The sequence below is a fragment of the Colobus angolensis genome, unplaced genomic scaffold (genome assembly GCF_000951035.1).
Source record: "Colobus angolensis palliatus isolate OR3802 unplaced genomic scaffold, Cang.pa_1.0 Scaffold527, whole genome shotgun sequence".
Lineage (NCBI taxonomy): Eukaryota > Metazoa > Chordata > Mammalia > Primates > Cercopithecidae > Colobus > Colobus angolensis.
Genome location: NW_012118788.1, coordinates 129124 through 153024, shown reverse-complemented (window position 1 = coordinate 153024; position 23901 = coordinate 129124). Strand labels below are relative to the sequence as shown.

At 50.8% G+C, this 23901-nt stretch overlaps 1 protein-coding gene across 1 annotated transcript in view; it reads left to right on the top strand.

Annotated features, from left to right (window-relative positions):
- CABIN1 (calcineurin binding protein 1) overlaps nucleotides 1-23901 on the top strand; it is a 178029-nt gene that overhangs the window by 86883 nt on the left and 67245 nt on the right. Inside the window, exons 20-26 of the mRNA XM_011960860.1 lie at nucleotides 1115-1276; nucleotides 2475-2681; nucleotides 2902-3047; nucleotides 5640-5901; nucleotides 10072-10332; nucleotides 14040-14191; nucleotides 16084-16262. Of these exons, the coding sequence (XP_011816250.1) occupies nucleotides 1115-1276; nucleotides 2475-2681; nucleotides 2902-3047; nucleotides 5640-5901; nucleotides 10072-10332; nucleotides 14040-14191; nucleotides 16084-16262 (1369 nt within the window). The remainder of the gene's footprint in view (nucleotides 1-1114; nucleotides 1277-2474; nucleotides 2682-2901; nucleotides 3048-5639; nucleotides 5902-10071; nucleotides 10333-14039; nucleotides 14192-16083; nucleotides 16263-23901) is intronic.

Genomic DNA, 23901 nt, shown 5'->3' with positions numbered 1-23901 from the left:
CCAAACACATCTTTATCAGCCTCCCATATGTTCTGATATTTGGTGTTTGCTATTTTTGTGTAATTGATTTTTAATTTTATTGAATTGTGTTCAGCTGAGGATATAGTATGTCTTATATCTAGTTTTTGGTCTTTGTTTAGACTTGCTTTTCATCCAGTTTTGGCAAAAATCTCATGGATGCTTGAAAATAATATGTATCTGCTAATAGTTGGGCATAACAATAGCTGTCGGCTCTCATATTCATAGATGTAACTTGTTTACTATGTTGTTCACATCCTCTCTGATCCTCATTTATGTTTTGTCTGAGGGAGATTCTCTTAGCCCTAGTGGGATTTAACATCTCATATTATACTTTTTTTTTTTGAGGCGGAATCTCGCTCTGTTGCCCGGGCTGGAGTACTGTGGCCGAATCTCAGCTCACTGCAAGCTCTGCCTCCCGGGTTCACGCCATTCTCCTGCCTCAGCCTCCCGAGTAGCTGGGACTACAGGCGCCCGCCACCTCGCCCGGCTAGTTTTTTGTATTTTTTAGTAGAGACGGGGTTTCGCCGTGTTAGCCAGGATGGTCTCGATCTCCTGACCTCGTGATCTGCCCGTCTCGGCCTCCCAAAGTGCTGGGATTACAGGCTTGAGCCACCGCGCCCGGCCATAATTATTTTTTATAAATATTTATCTAACTTTATTCTCTCCATTGGAATCTGAACTTCTAAAAAGCAAGGACTATGTCATACTATGTCTATTATAAAAAAAATTCAGTAATTATTCATTGAGGAAATGAATGACTAAATAAATGAGTGAAGTTCCCAGGAGGCAAATAATATCTTCTTCTGGTGGCTGGTAGAAACTGGCTAGGTGTGCTAGAATAAAGGCAGCTTGGTAAACCCATCAGGAGGCTCCTGCTGGGCCCAGAGGTGGGACCAGAATAGCTTCTATTAGGATAACAAGACTTTTCTGGGAAACAGGTATTTTTTTGGAATCAAGTCATGCAGGAGCCCAACAGACATAGCCACCTCAGGTTAAAAGAGTTGATAGAGTGGTGGTCTGTCTGGGGCCCTGCTGTGAAAGAGAGGCAGTGGCTACAGGCCCTCACCTCAGGCATCTCTTCTGCCCACCACAGGTACGAGTACTCCAAAAGGAACTGGCTGCATCCACCTCTGAAGACACACACCCTTACAAGGAGGAACTGGAGACAGCCTTGGAGCAGTGCTTCTACTGCCTGTACAGCTTCCCCAGCAAGAAGAGTAAGGCCAGGTACCTGGAGGAACACTCAGTCCAGCAGGTGAGGGTGCTGCAATAGGCTCAAGGAAGAGAGAAGCAGGAGCTGTAAGCTCTCTTGAAGGATGTCATATTTGTCAACAGTCATCTTGGCAGTCCTGCTTGGAGTTGCATGAGAACGAGGAGAGAAGACGGTCTGATGGAGTCTTCTCTTCTCAAAGGACAAGGGTTTTTCTTGCAAAAACTTATTTTCATAAATGTTGACTAACATTCAACTAATGTTGACTAATATGTAGAGCCAGGTATGGTGGTGCATACCTTTAGTTCCAGCTGCTCTAGAGGGTGAGGGTAGGAGGATTGCTTGAGGCCAGAATTTCAAGGCTGGAATGCACTGTGATTGCACCTGTGAATAGCCCTGGGTGGCAGAGCAAGGCCCCATCTCTAAAAACAAACAGCAAACAAAACTACCCTAAAACCAAAAAATGTAGCATGGCAATTATCGATAGTTTATTTCCATTTTGGATATGAATAATTCTTTAGAGGTTTTCCATTTTTGTGTTGTTTTAGTTTTTAGAGTGCTATTGAGTGTATTATCTAATAGCTCCTTAGTACTGTCAGTTATGTCTGATCTTAGGGATTCCATCCACTAAAATGTAAGCTCCTTAGGACAGAGCCCCTGCTGTGGACCCCAAACCTAGGGCCACCCTCCCTGGAGTCAGCCCTCCTTCAATAATTTGTCTACCAAGTGGAGAGGGTCTGTCGCTGGCCGAAGGTCCCCCCGCATGATGGAACCCACCCTCTGGCTCAGCCATGTGGTCTTATAGAGCGCAGCTTGTAGTTTCCAATGTCTGTCTTTCTGCAGACCAGCCTTATGCTTTTCAGACACTTGGATTTGGGGATTATAGTGGGCATGCGGTTTTTTTTTTTTTTTTTTTTGAGACGGAGTCTCACTCTGTTGCCCAGGCTGGAGTGCAGTGGCATGATCTCGGCTCACTGCAACCTCTGCCGCCCAGGTTCAAGAGATTCTCCTGCCTCAACCTCCTGAGTAGCTGGGATTACAGGTGCCTGCTACCTACCGCACCCAGCTAATTTTTGTAGTGCAGTTTTTTTTTTTTTAAGTGTAATAGGGATTTGTTTTAGGCTCTCCAATACGCCATAACCTCATTTACATTGGACAAAATGCGTTTCTATGGAGGAATGTGTTTTTCCCTTTTCATTTACCCTGAATGTGTTATGAATCTGCCTTCTGTCTTTTTTTCAAGGTGGATCTCATATGGGAGGATGCCCCGTTTATGTTTGAGTATTTTAAGCCCAAGACCCTTCCTGAATTTGACAGCTACAAGACCAGCACCGTGTCTGCTGACTTGGCCAACCTGCTGAAGAGAATTGCCACCATTGTGCCTCGCACGGAGAGGCCAGCACTTAGCCTGGACAAAGTCTCTGCCTACATTGAGGGAACTTCAACTGAGGTGGGCCCACAACCTTGAGGAGGTGGGGGACCAGGCTGGGTCACACTCTTCCCCTCTGCCACTGCTGTATATGCTCCTTTGCTTCTTTTTCTGCTCTGTACCAGACGGAGGGGCAGGGGAAGCTGGAGAGTCTGTCCTGTGACTAAACAGTCCTGGGTTTACTGGTCACATCTGAGTCTTTGACTTCACCTCCCCTCATACTTTTCCTCTCACCTGCCAGGTACCCTGCCTCCCAGAGGGTGCTGACCCCTCCCCTCCGGTGGTGAACGAGCTTTACTACCTCCTGGCTGATTATCATTTCAAAAACAAGGAGCAGTCCAAGGCCATCAAGTTCTACATGCATGACATCTGCATCTGCCCCAATAGGTCAGTGACCAGAGTATGAGGTTAGGCTGGCTGCAGGGATGACTGGGGTAACTCCAGCTCAGCAAGCTCTTCAGTGGGCCACTTTGGGGTTTCCCGGCCCATTGCAGAGAGACCAGGGAAAAAGGAATGAGAAGATGGTTTAGCACTTTGCCGTTGTTAGGAAAGGCAGGTTTTCCATAAAAAGAAGAGCAGAGGAGAAGGCCTCTTTTCCAAAGTCCTCTGGGAGGGTTATTGGTAAAGGGTTATTAGAGAAGGTACAAGGTGTCCATCTGGACCCTGGTGTGCAGGGCAAGGAGGCGCACCTGGCTCCATCTTGTTGGTTTTGTGCTGCCTACTTTCACAGCCCCAGGATGTGTACTCTTGCTGCTTCCACTGGCTTCTTAACTATGGTTGTCTTCTTGGGGACAAGTAATAGAAAAACTCAAGCCAGAGTTCTCTTTTTCGCTCTGGTGCAGTGCACTGTTAGCGGTAGCGATTATCGTGATGGTGCATGTAGGAGAGCTCATTGCACATGAAGCTCGTGCTCTCTTCCTGTGGAGCCCTGTTTGACTTTCTCTTAAAACGTAGTGATTGCGGCTAGGCATGGTGGCTCATGCCTATAATACCAACACTTTGGGAGGCCGAGGTGGGCGGATCATGAGGTCAAGAGATCGAGACCATCCTGGCCAACACAGTGAAACCCTGTGTCTACTAAAAACACAAAAATCAGCTGGGCGTGGTGGCAGGCGCCTGTAGCCCCAGCTACTCGGGAGGCTGAGGCATGAGAATTGCTTGAACCTGGGAGGCGGAGATTGCAGTGAGCCGAGATTGTGCTACTGCACTCCAGCCTGGTGACAGAGCGACACTCATTCTCAAAAAAAAAAAAAAATGTAGTGATTGCCTGGAGCCTCCCAAGGGGCCTTCTACATTTGTGAAGTCTGATACACTTGATTAAGAGGGAATATTTTTATCATACCTAGGAGGTAAGCCTTGGGTGAAGGTCAAAAGGAGGCTACCCACTGTGGCTGACCTGTGTCTAAAGGGTTCAGAGTAGCATCTGTAGGCACACTTTCTGGAAGGACTCAGAGGCCAGGCTGTGATAGCTGCCCTTGAGCCATGGGTGAGCACAGAACCACCCTAACTCAGGGCAAACCAGAGAATTCCACCTCATCAGAATCCATCCGGCCAAGGAGAGAAGGGACTGGGTGTGAGTGGAGAAACCAGTTTGCAAGGCTTGTGTAGCTTGTATGAAAGGTTCTCACAGAACTTCTTTTGCTTAGCCTGTGTTTTCTTCCAGGCAGGGAGCCATGTGGCAGAGCCCTGGCTGCCCTCTGGGGGTGACTGGGAACCAGTGAGATAGAGCAGCCCTATCTGTGCTCAGTCTGGCTGAGTGCTCACTGCGCCACAGTAAGGGTTTCCTCCTCTGTTCCCCTACTTCCACATCTGAAAAGTGAGGGTGATAAAACCCACCTGTATTTGCATGGCACCTCTCACTTGACAGCCCTGTATTCAACAGAATGAAGGCTCATGGCAGCTTAGCTGGGCGTCCTTCCAACTTTCATATCTCCCTGTTCAGAGGGTATCAACCCATCAGGGTTGCCTGGCCTATTAGGCAATCCTGCCACAGAGGCGGGGTCTCCTGTGGGATTGGCCCCAGTGCCAGGAAAGCCCTTGATGGCTTGATCCTGGGCTCCAGGCCTTGGCCACCTTCATTCTGGCCTTAACAGGCAGGTACCAGGCGAGACTTGGTGCTTAGTCTGGTCTTCTGTGCTAGCAGTGCATTAAAGACGATTGGCATGTGGGAGGGTTGCATCTGTCCGTTTGCTGCCATTTCTGTTCTTTGTACTAGCATTCATCAAATCCCAGACTATCAAGTGCCCAGAGATCATCTTAGTCTTGGTGTCTCTGTGGCCATTCCTCCTCTCAGACAGGTTTCTGTGTTCTCACTATCAGTTTCTTTCAGGTGGTGTCAGAATGGTAGGGTCTCATGTGGTCCCTCACTTTTCATTTTACTGCTGAGAACTGAGCTGGAAAGGGCACGGTCTGCTCAGGGTCCCAGAGACAGAATGAGGTAGAAGCTGGGTTGCTGGGGTCCTGAGGTCTCTGCTGCCCATGCTTCTGGTTGGCAAATGTGCTGATGGCAGGCTCTGCCCACACAGAAGTAGATAAGGTCACACCTGGCTGAGGGTCTTCCTGGTGCTTTGGCTGGACCACTGCTGACTTGTCTTGTAGAGCACTCCTTTTTCTCTCCACCAGAGCTGTTCTGTAGGCAACCCCGCAAAGCAGGGGAACAGAGTCCAGGAACTCATCCATTAGAGCAGCTACTGCATGCCTATGAGGTGCTGAGTGATTAAAATACATTTTGTCTCATAATGCCCACAGCTCTTGAGGTAGGTCTTCTTAGCCCTGTGTCACAGGTTAGGAATGAAGGCTCAGAGACATGGCTGGTCTAGGTCATGGTCATGGCATTAGTGAGTGTCAGAGTTGGGCTCTGAGCCCTGGTGTGGGAAGACAGTTTCCATGGTGTCCATTTGCCTGTCCACTAACCTGTCATTATCTTCCATGCTTTTCATATAGTAGTGTTTTTAGCTGGTGCTTTTGTTACCACCACAGGTTTGACTCCTGGGCAGGCATGGCTCTGGCCCGGGCCAGCCGCATTCAAGACAAACTGAACTCCAATGAGCTGAAGAGTGATGGGCCCATTTGGAAGCATGCCACTCCCGTCTTGAACTGCTTCCGTCGGGCCCTGGAGATTGACAGCTCCAACTTGTCTCTATGGATTGAGTATGGCACCATGTCCTACGCCTTGCACTCATTCGCCTCACGTCAGCTGAAGCAGTGGAGAGGCGAGCTGCCCCCTGAGCTCGTGCAGCAGGTGAGGAGGGGGTGCTGCAGATGGGCCTGCCATTCTTTTTTTTTTTTTTTTTGAGGCGGAGTCTCGCTCTGTCACCCGGACTGGAGTGCAGTGGCCGGATCTCAGCTCACTGCAAGCTCCGCCTCCCGGGTTTACGCCATTCTCCTACCTCAGCCTCCGGAGTAGCTGGGACTACAGGCGCCCGCCACCTCGCCCGGCTAGTTTTTGTATTTTTAGTAGAGACGGGGTTTCACCGTGTTAGCCAGGATGGTCTCGATCTCCTGACCTCGTGATCCACCCGTCTCGGCCTCCCAAAGTGCTGGGATTACAGGCTTGAGCCACCGCGCCCGGCGGGCCTGCCATTCTTTTGTCCAGACAGAGTGCCCTCAGGTCAACGAAGCTCTGTCTCATTCGTACTTTATTCTTGTCCACACTTCAATGCTGGGAGCTCACTGATGTATCTCCTCATGAAGCTCAAGCCATACCATGGTCAGTGACAACTTGGTCCCTGGTCTTTGGACACCCAGTCTAATGTAGACAAATTTAGGGACAGGCTCTTAGACCCAGCTGGTCAGCCATTAGTTACAGTGTAGTTGAGAGATAAAGAGGGGAGAAGTGTTGGCCACCAGAAGTAGCTATTTCTTCCCTGTTCCCTCAGAGGAGCTTGTTGGGTCCTTGTAAAATTTTTGAGCTTAGGTTGGGATTTTTGAAGTCTCTCTTGGTAGGGGATTATCCTAGTGCAGGATGCCAAGTCTGGCCCGTAGGTCTCTGTTCAGTAGGGTACCCTTGGCTCCTTGAGATGGAAGTAAAGGAGCCATACTGACATGTTTAGGCTAGTGCAGCGGTAGCAATAGTGCAGTAGCACTGCACCCTGGAAGAGGGTAGGGGAAAGAAGTGGCAGCACCGCCTCCTCTTCAACATTGCCATCTTAAAAAAAAATTACTCTTGGCCAGGTGCGGTGGCTCACGCCTGTAATCCCAGCACTTTGGGAGGCCGAGGCGGGCAGATCACAAGGTCAGGAGATAGAGACGATCCTGGCTAATGTGGTGAAACCTCATCCCTACTCAAAAAATACAAAAAATTAGCCGGGCATGATGGCGGGCGCCTGTCGTCCCAGCTACTCGGGAGGCTGAGGCAGGAGAATGGCGTGAACCCAGGAGGCAGAGATTGCAGTGAGCTGAGATCACGCCACTGCATTCCAGCCTGGGAGACAGAGCGAAACTCTGTCAAAAAAAAAAATTTACTCTTAAATCTTACAAGGGACACAGGCTTCCTTAAATCAGTTACAATATTAAGGGCAGAGCTCATATCCCTCTGGCTGCCCCTACTACCTCAAAAACAGACTTGTTTCTTTCCAGACTGTAAAAAAAGTACTTTTTATACATAAATATGTACTCCTAGAAAAAAACACCACAATCTAAACGCTATCACACTGTATATGGTACTCAGCTTCCTTTTTCACTCAGCACCACGCTGTTCTAGCCATGATAATTCCTGTGCATCTAGTACATTCCTTTTAACTGCTGTAACCCTATTTTATTGTAACTGTCCTGCACAAAATTCCCTTGTGGGATTCTGTTTGTGTTGTGGTGGACCCAGAGTTGGGCAGGCTGGGGACTGAAGCTGCTGCCCTGGGATACAGAGCCTGACTCCCCAAGGGACCTTCCCTGTAACAGCAGGAGCAGCATTATCCTCTGCTGGGACTCAGTGGGCTGAGCTGATCATAGTCCTTGGATTTTCGCCTTCATCTCCTGCCAATGATGGCAAATGAGATTTGGCAGAGTGGGAGTTTTCCGGGAAATAAATAGGGTGAGAAGTCAGCGTTCCCTTTCTGCCAATGACACTTGTTTGTGGAGCTTTGTTTGTAGTGGTCTCCCCAGGAAGGGAGCAGGGAAGTCAGGGAGTGGGTAAGGAGACTGACCTCAAGTTTCCACACACTTTTTCCCCTTGCTTTGTTCTTTCCTCCGCTTAGGCTCATAGCCTTTGGGACTGAACTCAGTGTTGATCTTATGGAAGCCATTGGCCCAGAAAGCTCAGGTCCTGAAACTGGGTTCTCAAGCCATCTTGCTGGCGTGTTAGGGTGGCAGGAGAGACATGGAAATCCACCTGCAATGCAGATGTCCCGACAGGGAGGGAGGGAAGGTAGGGGGAAGTGTTTCATAGTTGCCAAGGGTGAAAACTGCCTTGCAGAGCTATCTTGTGCCTCCTGGGTTCTTTCCACCTCTGGAGAGACAGCTTCCAACCCTGGAATGTGTCACGGGGACACAGTCCCCTGATTGCTGCTTTTCCATCTGGATTTATTGTGTCTGCAGGATGGGCTGCAGGACACATGTTGGCAGCTGTTTGAGCTGCTGTGTGCTTCAGCTTTTGCTTAGAAACTCCTCAGAGGTGGGTGTAGGAGAACAAATACTTTCCCCATGATGTCAGTTCTCAGGCAAGGGGAAAGACTTTGGAGCCAGAGCTTTCTAGCTGTGTGACCTAGAAGCAGTAACCTGACATTCCTGTTGTGGTTCCTTCTCCAAGGCAGTATTGTGAGAGTTCATTGGGAACACCTGCCATCAGCCATTTCCTGAGCACCCCATATGCAAGGTGAATGAGGTGCCTATTCTGCTCTGAGGATGGCAAGGTAGTGAGATGGTGTCTAGTAGAGCTTCTGAAACACAGCAGACCCTCAGTGACTATCCCTCTTGTTCCTGTCTGAGGTACTGTGACCTCCACACCACAAGGACAGGGACATTGGCATTGTGCCCTATATGGGGAAGGGGTGGGGCCTTCGCCTCTTCCCAAGCGTCTGCCTGGTACCAGATGCCAGCCCAGATGGGGCTCTTCACAGCTACCCTTTCTTTCTTGGCAGATAGCTGTTACAGGTGCCAGTGGCAGAACAGGGTGGGCAGGGGGGCTAGTGAGTTGGTCCAGGTCACACAGCTACAAAGCAATTCAAGTAGAAGGATACCCTTTTAGCTATCGCCTTTTCCTTCAGCAGATTTGCCACAGAAGCCCATCTTGGAGGAACAGAAGCCCATCTTAGAGGGTGTGATGGAGTCACTTGGTTGGTCCCATGTTTGGCCCTGCACTGGGATCCTTTCCACTGTATTTCACCCATTGATGATCTCCCACTTTCTGTGTGGTCATTTTTATTTTTTCCCCTGAGAAGTGTGTAACAGAGCAGTGGGTAGCACATTGCTCCCTTATTTCAGTCCTGGGGCTGTTCCTACAGGTTTTCACATAAACAAGCACCCACTGGACAGACATCCAAGGGCAGGCTCAACCTGGCTAGATAAGAACATGAGGCACCTTCTGCAGGCCGCAGCAGCTGCCCTTGCCAGAGACTAGTGCCTGCAGCCTCTTCCCCTCTCACTGGCCCCTGAGGTCAGGCAAAAAGAGGTTTTGGCTTCCCTGCCATTGATCCAGGACCACAGAGAGGAGGGATCAGAGACCTGGGCTGCTCAGAGCAGCTCTGTGGGCCCGCACAGGCAGGCTTCTCTCTAGCTTCCAGCCCAGAGTTCTGGAATGAGGGGGCATGAGTTTGCCTGGCAGCTGACCAGGACTGGAGAGCAGTGCTCTCCAAGTTGGAACGCCTCTTAAAAGGTGATCCTCTGTGCTAGCTGTTTCCTTCCCTCAGGCTGTGAGAGGGTGGTTGGAGGTGCTTGCTGCAAATGCAGACTCCCAGTCAGTGGGTCTTAAGTAGGACTCAGGAATTTGCCCTTCTACAAGTACTCCACATCTGTCTTAAAAAGCACAGAGAAGATGGTGGGAAGTCCTGTTGTACCCCAAGGGTATACACCCTCTCCTGTGCAGTGGAATGAGGTGCTAAATACATGCCCTCTTCAGTGCTGTAGGGCTGGGTGCTGAGTGTTAGTAAATGTCCTCTCCAGTGCTGTGGAGCAGGGTGCTAGGTGAATCTGCGTTAGGTGCTGCAGGGGGAAGCAGAAAAAAGTACCCTGGTTGACATGAGGTGACCTGAGTTTAAGTCCTGCTCTGTGCCTTGCTTGATGTGTGCTTTTGAGAAACCCTTAGGCCTTTCTACACTTCAGTGCCACTAGCTGTGCAATGGGGAGGGCATTTCTGTATCTTGGTTGTTGAGAGGAGTATAAACTTGCAAATAGGTCAGCAGAGCTTTGTACAGGAAAAAGTCTGATCCATGAGCAGGTTCAGGCATAAGGCCAGCCCAGTCTCATGATCTTCTTACAGATGGAGGGCCGACGCGACAGCATGCTGGAGACAGCCAAGCACTGTTTCACATCAGCAGCCCGCTGCGAGGGTGATGGTGATGAGGAGGAGTGGCTCATCCACTACATGCTGGGCAAGGTGGCTGAGAAGCAGCAGCAGCCACCCACCGTTTACCTGCTGCACTACAGGCAGGCTGGCCACTACCTGCACGAGGAGGCTGCCCGCTACCCCAAGAAGATCCACTACCACAACCCACCCGAGCTGGCCATGGAGGCCCTGGAGGTGACACCATGCTGGCCCAGGGTGGGGAAGCAGGGCAGGGACAGGGTGGTTTTTCTATCTCCCTGGGCATGGGGCTCAAGGTTCCAGTGACTGCCCTTCAACCTGCTGCAAACTTATCCGTGTTGAGCAGCTTCGTGTGCAATTGAATTAAAACATCATTTCCTCTCTTTTCCCAAGGGGTGTTTATCATCCTTTCTGGGAGAGATCATTTTGTTCTTATCTCTCAGAAGAAAATTGTCTTTCCTCATTAAGAACCTGACCTTGGTGATGACAATCAGTGCCACATAGCATCTCCCAGGCCCAGGACATTCACACCCTGTAGCCTGACAGGAGGGAGAGCAGGCGCCCTTGCCTCCAGGGTGCAAACGAGACATCCAAGGCCCCGGCCTGTGCCCAGGCTACCCAGGTTGGCAGGGGCTGAGCTAGGGTGAGCAGCCTGCTGTCTTGACCCCCAATTTGGGATCTTCTGATTGTTGTTCAAGAAAAGAGCAGTTCTTTACTGCCTGGATTTTCTCTCATGGTTTCCAGAGTGTTTCTGATGAATGCTGTCACTGTTGCTCATAGCAGTCTTGTGAGGCAGGCTGGGAAGCCATGATTGTCGATTTTGTAGGCAGGAAAACCAAGGACATGGTAGAGATCTAGATGTCCACCATCTGGTTCAGCCCAGGACTTGAAACTTCTGAAGGCCTTGTGCACCTTGGCTTTGCCTTTTCTGAGGCTGTGTGCCCAGTCTCTACCAGTCCCACGTGTCCAGCAAGCCTCTTGGAGTGTAGACAGAATCTGTTACTTGCTTTTTTCTGCCTTTGTGATTTTTTTTCCTGATTATAAAATTAACATGTATTTGTGTGTGTGTGTGTGTGTGTGTGTGTTTGTGTGTGTGTGTGTGTGTGTGTGTGTTATATAGAGATTTAAACAACTCAGAAGTGTATAGTGTGAATGTGAAGGCCCCAAATGATTCCAGGATGCCCCTCCATAATCCCTAATAGTTTACTATGTCCCCGTATGTCCAAATTTTTTTCTATTAACATATAAATATGTAGTAACATTTTCTTATGATTTTGCAGCTTGCCTTTTCGCTGGACAAAATGTAATGGAAGGTGTGGTGAGCTTCCCTGCCTGCCCTAGTGCCCTGTAGTTTAGCAGGGCATTTGTTTATCTGCACAGCCCCTTGATAGGTTTAGTTTCCTCTCCACTTCTTGCTATGACAAGGCACAGGTAGTGCATGTCTTTGTCCTTGTAGCAGGGAGCACATCATGATTATTTCCAAGGACTAAAGTCCAAAGGTAGAATTGCCAGGTTGTTTAACGTTCTGATCATCAATGGCTACTTGCCCCAAGGTTGTACTGACTGATGAGAGTGTTTGCTTTCCCTCAGCCATATTGATGAGGTTCTCTTTTTAATATTTGCTAATTTTATGAGCAAACAAAAATGTCTCATTTTGGCCAAGTGTGGTGACTCACGCCTGTAATCCCAGCACTTTGGGAGACTGAGGTGGGTGGATCATCTGAGGTCAGGAGTTCGAGATCAGCCTGACCAATATGGTGAAACCTGTCTCTTCTAAAAATTAGCCGCGTGTGGTGGTGGAGGCCTGTAGTCCCAACTACTCAGGAGGCTGAGATGGGAGGATCACTTGAGCCTGGGAGGTGGAGGGTGCAGTGAACTGAGATTGTGCCACTGTACTCCAACCTAGGTGACAGAGTGATACCCTGTCTCAAAAAAAAAAAAAAAAAGGTATGATTTAAAAACAAATTTTTGGGGGCCTGGCATGGTGGCTCACGCCTGTAATCCCAGCACTTTGGGAGGAGTTTGAGATACAGAGCTGGGGATCTCAGAGACTAGTGGGCAACATGACGAGACCCCCATCTCTACAAAAAATAAAAGATTAACTAGGCCTGGTGGCATGCGCCTGTAGTCCCAGAAACGTGGGAGGCCGAGGTGGGATGATTGCTTGAGCCCAGGAGGTTGAGGCTGTAGTGATCCGTGATCATACCACTGCACTCTTGGTCTGGGTGATGGGCCCATATTCACTGGGCTCATGGAGAAGTGTAGAAACACAGCTTCCTGTCGAACGCTATCTCAGCAGCAACAGCCTGGCTGCTTCCATTCGCAGCCCTGGGTCACCTGTCCTTCCCTGTCATAGTGCTCATGCTGTCCACCTGGGGGCATATGCCTTGGAAGAACTCCACTTTAGGGGTGAGAAGGCTAAGGCCCAGAGGAGTGGCGTGACTTGCCTTAAGTCACCTGCAGGAACAGAGAGGCGCTGGACCAGATGCCCACTGAGCCCAGCATTCTCACATGGCCCCCTCTGGGAAGCCACTGAACCTGTGTGTGGCCCTCAGGAAGATGATGTCAACTCTGTTTTTCCTCCATGTTTTTTTCTTCAGGGTTTGGCCTCTGCTCCTGCCTGATAGAGCAGATGAGCAGGCAAGATGGTAGCCCCGGGGGTCCCAGCAGCTTCCAGATGAGGAACCAAGGCCTTAGATGTGTGGCCCACCCTCCCCCAGCATATGGTGCTGACTCCAAGGAGAGCAAGCACACATAGTTAATTTGGGGGGCATCACATTCCATGCAACAACTGTAGCTATGTAACTTTGAGTCAGCTGGTATATGTGTATATCTTGCGTTAAAAATGACATTTCTCTGAAGATTTTAACCCTCTCCTGACAAAAATTCTTTTCTGCTATTGTGCCTTCATTCAAGATACTTTACCTACCACTTGGATGAACTTTACCAGTTGAATGCTTTGCCCTCCCCCAAGTTTGGCCACCTGATTGTGCATGGGTGCCTCGAGTGGTTTCCTACATCTAAAAATGGAGTTGCTGGGCCAATTTCTCTGGGCTCCATAGGTGGGCTAGAGGTGGAGGGGCTCTGGATGTGAGCCCCCTCTGTCTGGGATGCCCCCTCAAGAGTGCTGCCAGCAGGTGTCTCACCTGGGTGAGGGGGGCCACTTAGCCAGGGCCTGCAGTGAGCAGTTCTCAGCCCTCATACCACCCACTGTGCCCTCCAAGTGGGAGTCTGCTTCACATCCATTCCTGTGTGAGAAGGTCAGGGCAGACCTGGGTTTAACCTGGCCCTGGGCATTCCTGGCTGTGGGGCCTTGGGCAGCTCTTCGCCCATTGTAACTTGAGGAATGTGGTAAGAACTTGAGGAAATGGAGGAAAGCACAGGGCCCAATGGATGCGGTGAGCTGCCTGCCCACCCATCCCCCCGCCACACCCACGGGGAAGACGTTTTCGAGGCCTGTAGGTGCCTGGCTCTGCCCAGGGCCTGGGCTATAAACAGAAATCCAACCTAGTCCTTGTTTCAGGGAGTCCAGAGTTCAGTGGGGAGACAGATGTAGAGACTCACTTTCTGTGGGTACCCACTGAAGGGTACAAAGAGAACAGCAGCACTGTGGCGGGAGGCAGTGCCCCAGTGAACGGAGCTGAAGGGTTATCATAATGAGTGGTTATTACTCTCATCTCACTACCATGTGCCTGAGTTACTGGGTAAACATTGAAGCTGGAATGCTGACAGTATACATTTTAATTTTCACAACTTGTTTTAAATTAGTTGTAGGATGGCTGGTTTAAAAGCTGACAAAAACAGGCAGTGTGTGGCAGCCTGTTGCCCTGGTCATGGGCCCATTTCCAGTGTGGCTGACTGGCCTGTGGAACAAATCTTAGCAACTGGGAAGGCTGCTCACACCAGAGGTGTCATTCTCCTAGGTGTACTTTCGGCTCCATGCTTCCATCCTGAAGCTCCTGGGGAAGCCTGATTCTGGGGTTGGTGCAGAGGTCCTGGTCAACTTTATGAAGGAGGCTGCAGAAGGACCCTTTGCCAGGGGCGAGGAGAAGAACACACCCAAAGCTTCAGAAAAGTGAGTAGCACCCTTTAGGCGACCTCTAGCAGCTTACCCCATCTGCATCCCAGATGGCTCATTTACTGCAATGTGTTGTTCAGAGGGTTGCTACACGGTAAACAGTAAACTAGAACTCATGGAGTCCCTAGGACCCATCTGGAAACTCCCATTTGCTGGGCCAAGGTATTTCTGTTGAATCTGAGAAGGAGAGGGTGAGTGTGAGTCCCCTTACCCTGTGGTCACATGTGGTGCTACCCCACCCTCAGGGGAAGTCCTGGGGAGAAGCTGATGCCCTCCTGCCCTCTGAATTGGGGCACAGCTCTGTTCTGTGCAGAACACTGTAGAAAGTCAGTTTTTGCTTTGCAAACTCTCGCCCCTGGGTCCTATGCCAAGGCCTTGTCTGCTGCCCATTCTCCTGAGAAGCAGTGAGAAGTGTGGGAAGTGTGGGCTTCTCTTGTGGTGCCAGAGAGCTCAGAGAGACTGGGGCTCAGGTGTGGTCCCCTCAGTGTTCCTGGATTGACCCCAGTCTCCCTGTAGTTGTAAGTCATCTTCACAGCCCAGACTTCTTTCACTCCAGGCCCAGGTCCTGGTGCTGCCCCATCCTCAGGGGCAAGTCCTAGGGAGAAAGATGGGTTTGGGGTGACATGGGGAATGTTGCAGCTGCCCATTAACTTGATGGACTCACACTGATTCTTGTGCTTCCGAGACATGCTTAGGGTCACCACCTGCCAGCTTGCCCACATGGGAGCCAGGGGAGGGCTCAGCTCACTCCATCTCTGAGACCACTCCCTGGCTGGGCACTGTGTGAGGTTCAGCTGAGTGCCAGAGAGGCCTGCACCCAGGCCCTGTGCTTGAGGGCTGTCTGCTTCTGGCCACAGATAGCCGGTGTGATGTGCACCACAGGTGAGCCAACTCCACAGAGAGTGTGCCCCTCAGCTTATGGGAGGTTCAGGCCCAGGCATGGCAGGCCACTCAGGTGGGCAGCCAGTGTGCTCAGAAGTTATAGATACTCATTTTTTTAGTCACAAAGGGCCCCCAGCATACAGTGATACTTTTCTTTCATTGATTATAATTCTGTTAAAATTTTTTTAATTATACAAATAATACATGAATACATTCTAGTTATAGAACATTCAGGTAGTGTATAAACATGTAGACTAAAATGTGACAGATCTCCTTCCAAGAGTTAGCCACTATTCACAGTTTAATTCCTAAATCATTTTCTGTACATTTATAACACTTAAATGTACACATATAATTGTAGGGTTTCTTTTATTTTATAAAAATGAACTACAGATGGTATTGTTTTAGAGTTTACTTTTTCCCCTGACAGTGGGTCTGGGCACAGTCCATGGAGATAGTACCCCATTCACCTCATTCTTTCTAGTGGCTACTTACTATACCATAGTATGGATGCACTATGTTTTATGTAACCACTCCAGTGGACATTTAGAGTGTTTCTGATGTTTCTGCTCAACTTTGTTGTAGCACATATCCTTGTACATGTGTGAGCGTGCAGTAAATACAGATATGTTTCTGTCTTCCCATTTGTCAGGGCTTCAGTTTGTCAGGCTGTCACACAGAAGGCATAGACTTGGCATGGAGAGATGCAAGGGTGCTTCTGAGGAAAGACTCATTGGCTCCCCTGTAGAGCCTCCTAGGGCCTGAGATTCAGAGATGCAGGTCACGCCCTGCCAGAAATATTAGGCAGTGTCCAGTTAGGAGCCAGAGCCTATGTGGGTGCTGTGGGGGCAACTGTGGGCTCTGTGACACCAGGCAGATGGGGTGGGGGCCACCAGAGGTGCATGGGAGCAGTGGGCCCTGGGAAGGACACTCACCCTTACCAGCACACATCTGTTTCAATGTGAGGTGGAGACTCTGACCTGTGTCCCAAACCTCCATTCCCACAGGGAGAAGGCCTGCCTGGTGGACGAGGACTCCCACTCTTCAGCTGGGACACTGCCGGGCCCCGGAGCCTCCCTCCCCTCCTCCTCTGGCCCAGGTCTGACATCCCCACCTTACACAGCCACTCCGATTGACCACGATTACGTCAAATGTAAAAAACCCCACCAGCAGGCAACGCCGGACGGTATAGTCCCTGTTCTCCCTACTGCCAGCCCAGGGCGGCACATCAATCACGGGGAGGGTGCTCGGGCGACTTATTTTGTCGCTTTGTTTTGGTGAGGGGGGGTGCTGGGTCTGGGGTGACACGGGCAATGTTGCGGCTGCTCATTAACCTCATGGATTCACGGTGATTCTTGTGCTTCCGAGACATGCTCAGGGTCGCCACCTGCCAGCTTGCCCACCTGGGAGCCAGGGGAGGGGCAGCCCAGGCTATGGCATCCCACCTCTTTGAGCCTTCTTTTTCCCATCTGCAAAATGGGGACATGATATCTACTTTGAAAGGAAGTTAGAAGGCTGTGGCCTCCTGGAGTGGCTCCTGGTGCAGTCAGCTCAGTGACACCTGCATTATTCAGCAGTGCATTGTTACTGCTCTTTCTGACGGTTGAGGGAAGGCCGTGACTAATTCTAAGTCTGTCACCCCTGAGAATCCAAATAAGTTGTTAATGGGGTCACCTGGGACCATATGTGTGGCCATCCCATGTGGGATGGGGCAGGTGGCGACTGTTCAACCACATTCCTTACTAACATTAGGAGGCTTGCATGCTGGCCTGTAGCTCGATTGCTTCATGTTCTCTCATTTTTATAGTGATAAGCTAGTGACAGGTACTTGCTGGGATAAGCCAAATTGGTGACTTAAGAGGACCATTGAAGTGGAGTCCTGGGAGGTAGTGACAATGCTGAAAGACACCTGGGCCCTCACTCCTATGTCACTCATCTCATTTGGGCTTGGGAAAACAGGCCTTGCTCTGTGTTCCCAAAGGCGTGGGGACACTAGTAGGTGGGTAGAGTTGGTGCCAGTGCTCTGCCTCCTGCCAGGTGGTCTTTATAGAGTGGCTCCTTGGAGTAAGAATGGACACTCTAGGGCACCATGGTAGCCTTGAAGTTCAGTCCCAGTACAGGTCTGGCGGGGGCCACCACCTTTGCTCTAGCGCCCGGCTGAGGCCCCTGCCCAGTGCTCGGGTTCCTGGATGTAGCATGGGCATCTACCTCCATCTTTCTGAACTGAGTGGGTGGGGCTTGAGAGCAGGTTTAAAGAAGTGCTGAAGAAGGATGACAAGGGGGCCAGTGCTCCCATTTCTCTGGGGGCAGGATTTGCTGTTCTCAAGAAGGAAAGGAGACCTGCAGTGTCCCCTCCTGGGTTTGGTTTGGATTTGCAGCATGCGTGTTGAGAGAGAGGCTGAGGATCTGAGTGTGTGCTGTGTCTCTTACCTCCCAGAAGGTTTCATGTCATTACTCCCAGTCTCAGCATTGGCACTTCCCTGCCCACCCCAGAGTGTTAAGCAGAGGTGGGAGGAGCTGACCAACCTGCTCCTCCAGTCTTCAGTTCTGCAGACTTTCACTGTTAAGATCCTCTCTCCCCTTCTTAGTTAAGTTAATCAGCATATTCCCAACCATTTACTCTTGAGAATATTGAGAAAACATACTATCTGCAAACCCCTGCTCAGGGAATTAGTTTTTGCCAGCTGCTTCCTGGGAGGAAGCACTATGACAAAGTTTTCAGGAGAGGAATGCCTTTCCTGGCTGTCCACATGCCATGTGGCCCTGCTCACATGCACCTGGGCTGGGGAACCCAAGCACTGTCCTCTGCAGCTCTGCATGCTCCCACTGAGTTCACACCACATGCACCACTATGCTTGGATGTCAGCTCATTAGAGCTGAGTATGCCTCTAGAAGCAGGAAAGGAGGGAGACAGGAGTGCCTCAGAAAGGGGCCATGATGCCAGCTGTCCCATGTTGGCAAATGTGTTTGCATAAAGCTGTTGGTGAGCCGTTGCAGATAACTCAGGCATGACAACTGGGCATGACAGGTCCTGGGTGCCAACATGCTAGTTATTTGTTCTGGAAGTTTGCAGAGGGAGCCATACAAATAAGTTCAAATATGGTTTCAGTGGTTGCACAATTTTGAACAGTTGTTTAAAAAAATGTTTTCAAAGTGATTCCTGTCAATGACACAAAGCCATCAGGATCCCATGGCCCACTTTTGCCCAGTCCCAGCCCCGCACTGGCCACCTGTGTGCTCTGCCCAGGCCTGGCTGCATAGTGCTTTCAGAACTCAGTTGCCTCACCTCTGAGAGAAAGCAGTGTCTGCAACATGAAAATGTTTGGGGTCCTAAAATAGTTGTGATCTTAGAATGTTAAAAGTGGCCATTTCAGCAGCTATGCTAGTTCTAGGGGAAGGCTCAGGCTCCAGGGAGAAGCAGCAGATTGCTGGTGTCAGGGGGTGTGCTGGTGGCCTCAAGGGGCCACACTGCCGACCTCTGTTCCTGCTTCTCCTTCCTGGGAGGAGAACATGTAGCTCCTACTTTCCACTCAGCTTCTTGGCCTGAAACCAGCCTTGGGTCTACTGTGGGAGGAGAGGGGCCACCGCTGAGTCTTCATACTACCAGGAAGGTGATGGGTGCTTCTAGCCCTGGTACAGCTGAGGAGAAGCAGTCATGGGGAGGTCTGATGGGAAGGTCAGACAGGGAGGCAAGTGCACAGCAGGCCCTGGTCAAAGGATCTGATTTCCAGTCCCAGCTCCATTGCATATGTGCTCTGCAACCTTGCACAAAGGACTTCACTTCTTAATTTCCTCACCTGTTGAATGGAGGTAATGTCTTCCTCATAAGTATTAAACAAAAGTGCTAGCACATTGCAGCCACCTCCTAGTTGGAGTTCTCGACGTCATTGGTGGAGCTAGGGCAAGACCTAGGTAGCACTGCATAGAGGGAAAAGCCTGAGCTCTGGGTCCAGTCCCCCTCAGTTTGCACCCCAGCTCTCTCCAGCTAGTGGCATGGCCTCACAAGAGGTGGAAGTAGTGTCCTCTGAAGCAGCAGCTCCAGAGTGGGCTTGGGCATGGGGCTTTCTGGATCCCAGTTTCCCACCCCCACGGAACAATTAACTTGCCAGCAGTGGGAGAGGAAGCCAGGCATCAGGACTTTCCTTGGGCGTGGTTAGGAGACCTTGTATTGGAGCTGCCTTCCCACATTAGTATGCCTTTGCTTCAGAACCAGAAATCAGCTAGGATCAATTCTGATTTGGTTTAAGATTTAGAAAAGATTTAGAAAAATAGCTCCAGGTATATGTGGGTTGTCTGACATTTGATAATAGCTGCTTCATAGGACCCAAATTTGTTCTCTGAACCACCCTCACCTGCAACCTTGTGTCACCTGCACTAGGGTGGGGAGCATCCTGCAGCCTGTGCATAACTCTGGTGAAAAGCCTTGGGAATCGGCCGCGCAGGTCACTCTGACTCTACTGCAGCGTGGTGTCAAAGCTAGCCCTTCACGGAACAGCCAGGAGGGCACTCACAGCTGACCTCTGGCCAAGCTGAGAAAGAGAGCAAGAGAGAGAACAACAGAGAGAGAAGCTTTGTCCCGGGCTGTGCTGCTGGCAGCTCTGGCTGGTTGTGCTCCCCACCTGCCTAACTTCTCCCTTCCATCCATCTCTTGGAATTTGCCCACAGGGCTGAAATCCTTAGTGTTGCAGCTTCCTGACCAGGAAAACAAGGTGATCCAAGGAGCACATTGTGACCTTCAGGGGGCTCCCAGTGATTGCCCTTTACATATGTTCAAACAACATAAGGAGATCTTTGAACAAGACCTACCCCTACCCTGTGTACAGTATGCATGTATGTGTGTATGTATGTGTGTGTGTGTGCCTGTGTGTAATTATGCCCTACCACTCAATGCTATGTGCTTGCTCTGTGCTGGGCTCTGGGCAGGTGCCTGCAGGGTAGTAGCATATCTCCATCTTCATAACTGCCCTGCAGGTGTGGTCATGCCCTTGTTTCCCCAAGAGGAACCTGAGCTGAGGGCAGGTAGGCACTCATCCAAAAGTGCCTGTTATAGTCAGGATATAGCCAAGAGGGAGTGGGTCTGAATCTCCCTCCACCCTTAGCCAGAGGTGAGACTGACACTAGGAAGGCCCTGTGCTTGGCCAGCCTGGGAGAGACTGAATCTGTGTGTGTTTCCCTTGTCCTTCAGCAGAGGGCCCAGGGAGCTTGGCCATTATGGAATGGCTTGGTTCGTCACTTGGCCTGGCTCAGCCCCGCTTTGGGATATGTCAGTAGTGGCTCTCTTGGACTAAAATCCTTGCTCTCTGCCTGTCATGCTCCATGTCACCTCAGAACACCAGAGTCAGAAAAGGCCCCAGAGGCCGTTGGCCTTGTGCTGTGGTAAGTCTGGGGCTGAGCCTCCTCTACGGTCTTTGGCCAACCTGTGGCCATGCCCATACAAGTGGTTCCATTGGTGCTGTGCCAGGTGCATAGAACAGCACTGGTCCCTGCTGTAGAGGAGGTTGGTGCAAATCAGTCAGTTACATAGCTGAGGGCTGGGGGTCAACTGATGCCAGCACCAGAGAGGTGGGGTTTGTTCATACCAGAGAAACCTGGGCCTGGTGGGGTAAGAGGACTTTCCGAGGAGGCAAAGCGTAGCCAAGATCCGAGGGGTGTGTCAGTGTTTCCCTTGAGGAGTTGGGGAGAGGAAGCAGCCAGGGTCAGAAGAGTGGGGGCCTTGGAGGCTGGTATCCACCAAGGGTGGTGATGCCTACCTGGTCGCACTGACAGCATGGAGAGAGCCAGTGAGGAGCCTCAGGCTGCCCTAAGCCCCAGGTTGTAGGGTGTGGGCCTTACTGGAGAGCCCAGGGTACCCTGTGCCAAGCCCCTGTCGTGGCCATCCATCCTCAACCTCCATGCTGTCACCGTCTGTGTTGTGTGCCGTCTGTGCTCATCTTCACCTGTTCACCCCATGCTGCCTCCACCAATATTGCCCGTGCTGCCCCTAACCCTGACCACACTCTGTTCTCCAGGCTTTGTCTTTCTGCTTGCACCTGTCACGGCTCGCTTCAGGGAACAGCGCAGACCCGCATGCTCAGCTCTCAGTCCGGCTCCCTGCTACCCCTGTGACCAGGAGCACCTTCATGTCTGCTGGCCCTGTGATTTGGAGAGTGTGTTTGATGCGCTTGGCTTCTGCTGGTGGCCTATCTTCCCAGTTGTGGCCAGAGGCAGATGCAGTGGTGGCCTCTCCTCCACTGCCCGCCTGCCTACACCTCCAGCAGGTGGCCTAGTCCTATATTTCCATTGCTTTGCTCTTTCTTGCTTTTTAAAAAAAACAACAAAGGCAACAGACTCTAACATACCAAATTATCTTTACAAGGACAAATGTGTAAAAATGCAAATTGTGCACAGTAGCCTTGATGCCCTGAGGGAGGTGGGTCCTGTGTCTTCAGCCCACCAGGGCCAGGCTATGTAGGGCGGGGAGCTGTGAATGGCAGTCAGTCCTAAAAGGCAGGCCCAGCCTGGCCTCTACTCAGTGACCTCCCCTCCTAGGGCTAAGTGGAGGTCAGTTTCTGGTTGGAATACTGCTCCTAAACAGACCTTATCAAAGTGGGAGAGACTCTTAAGTGGAGCTCAGTTTGTCTTGCTTATTCCTGACAGGGGCAGGGGACAGGGGAGACCATCAGGGAAGAACCAGTCACCTCCTTTGTTCTCTTCTTTCATTCTTAGCTTTTTGAAAACTTCTTTAGGAGATAGCTGGTCATGGCATTTATTAAGCATCTATTGTGTGCCAGGCATGGAAAAGAGTGCCATGGGGAAAGTCAAGATGATAGTGCCTTGATTCCTCCTCCCAGGTTGGATCTGATGTCCTATGGTATAATGGGGCAGTAGTTGGTGCCAAGGAGGAGTGCCGTGAGCTGGCACACGGGAGCAAGTTATGGGGTTTGGTGGGTTGAGAGAAATTCCTGGAGAAGGTGAGTCTCTAGAGAGGCCTGCGGGCCCATTTTGGGTGAAGGGCAGTGGGGACAAAGACATGGAGGTTGGAGAGTCCTACAGCTTTTGGATACTGAGGTGACTGGGGTGGATGGAAAAGAGAGTTTGAGGGGAGAGAGCTTGGGAAAGCAGCTGGGCTCAGAGGGTTGGGCTCTTTCCTGTGGGCAGTAGGGAGAGTGATGTGGTCACAGGATCTCTCTCTCTGGGCTCTAAGGCAGACACATTTTCCCTCCCACCATCCTTTGAAGAGCTTTCCTGGGAGGCTCACTAGATGGCTGGGGGATGCCAACCTCACACCTTACAGAACTGCTCTGCTTCTTCTGGCATTTGTGACAAGGCTGCTCACCTGCCTTTGGTCAGGAAAATGTTTAAAGCCTCCCGAGGCCTCCCTGGTTAGTGTCTTTCCTGGCTCAGACGGTGGGATGAAAGATGCATGATGAGGCCTCTGAGCATCAGGCCCCCTCAGGGCAGCACCACAGTGTCTGCACATATCAGGGCTTCAAGGTGCCTGGCAGTGCTCAGTTGGCCCTCACCTGTGAGCACTGGCAAAGAATGGACAAGTGGTACAGCCTGGCCCTCACAAAATGTCCTCGTGCCCACCTGCTGCCTGCCGTGTATCTGTCTGTCTCTCAGGGACCCCCAGGTTTCTGATATCACTTTTCTTTGGCATCCATCCAGTCTCCTCAGCCTGACAGTGGGCACCCCGATTTCCCAGGGCCAGGCTTGCTTCTGGTGGACATGTTCTTTCCCTGTGGCTGGCCAGGATTGACTGAGGCAACTTTTGTCTAGTCAGAACATTTCTCAAAATATTAATTCCACCCAAGTTTACAGTTCTTAGAAGCCTGTTGTTTCCTGGTCAACAGGACATTTGTGGTCTTTTCTGGGGCACTAGTCAGAGCTGCTGCAGTAGCACAACCATACATCTTCTTCCTCGGGCTTTTAGTGCCCCAGGCTGATGGAACAAATGGTGGTGAGCTGTTTCTGGTCTTACTGCTGGAGCAAATGGAGGAAGCACACTTAAGGAGACACTGGAAACTTGCATCTTGTCACTAAAGAGCTCTTTTAGGCTGGCCTGGAAATCCTGGGACTGTCCAAGGGGTCTGAGCTGAGTCACACCTGAACAAGGAGGACTCAGAACACAGAGTCTGTTCTCACACTGAGTGGGGACAGGCAGCCTTTTTGTCACTGAGCCAGGTCTCTTTTCCTCTGCTTTGCCAGCGGTCATTCCTTTACAGTTGATCCTACAAATCCCACCCTGGAAGTGGAAGGTTCTGGAGCTTAGAGGGAGGTGGTTTAATAAGCAGTTGGCTGGCAGATGCACATCCCCCTAAGGATTCAGAGGGAAGGCTGGCATGGTCCAGATGCATAGACACGAAACATTCCAGTAATTAACAGTAACAATAAAATATTTATAATCTTGCCACAAATATTAATTAGTATGAGCAGGTTTTGTGTGGGCAGATTTTTAAAAGAACATTCTGAAAAAAAAGAGCAAGGCCAGCCTATAGCCTGCTTGCTAGTGCCATTCTTCTTTCCTGTTGGCCTCCAAGCAGCTCCCTAAAGAAATCAGCTCTCAGCTCCTGAGACTCAAGGCTAGATACCTGGACTGTGGACAGTCCCTGGAGGTTCCATCCAGGGTGCCTGTTTCCCTGGAAGGCTGTCTCCACCCAGCGCCATAGGAAGTTTAGGCTAAGTCTGGCTCTCCTACATCAAAGAGGCTTTCCATCTGTCTCTTGCTCTGCCTCAGAACCAGGACGCCCAGAACCCCCTCCTCACCACAAAGCCCCTCCACAGAACAGCAGCCTGACTCTGACTTCTCCCATCTGGCCTTGCTCTATTGGGCGAGGCAGGAGAAC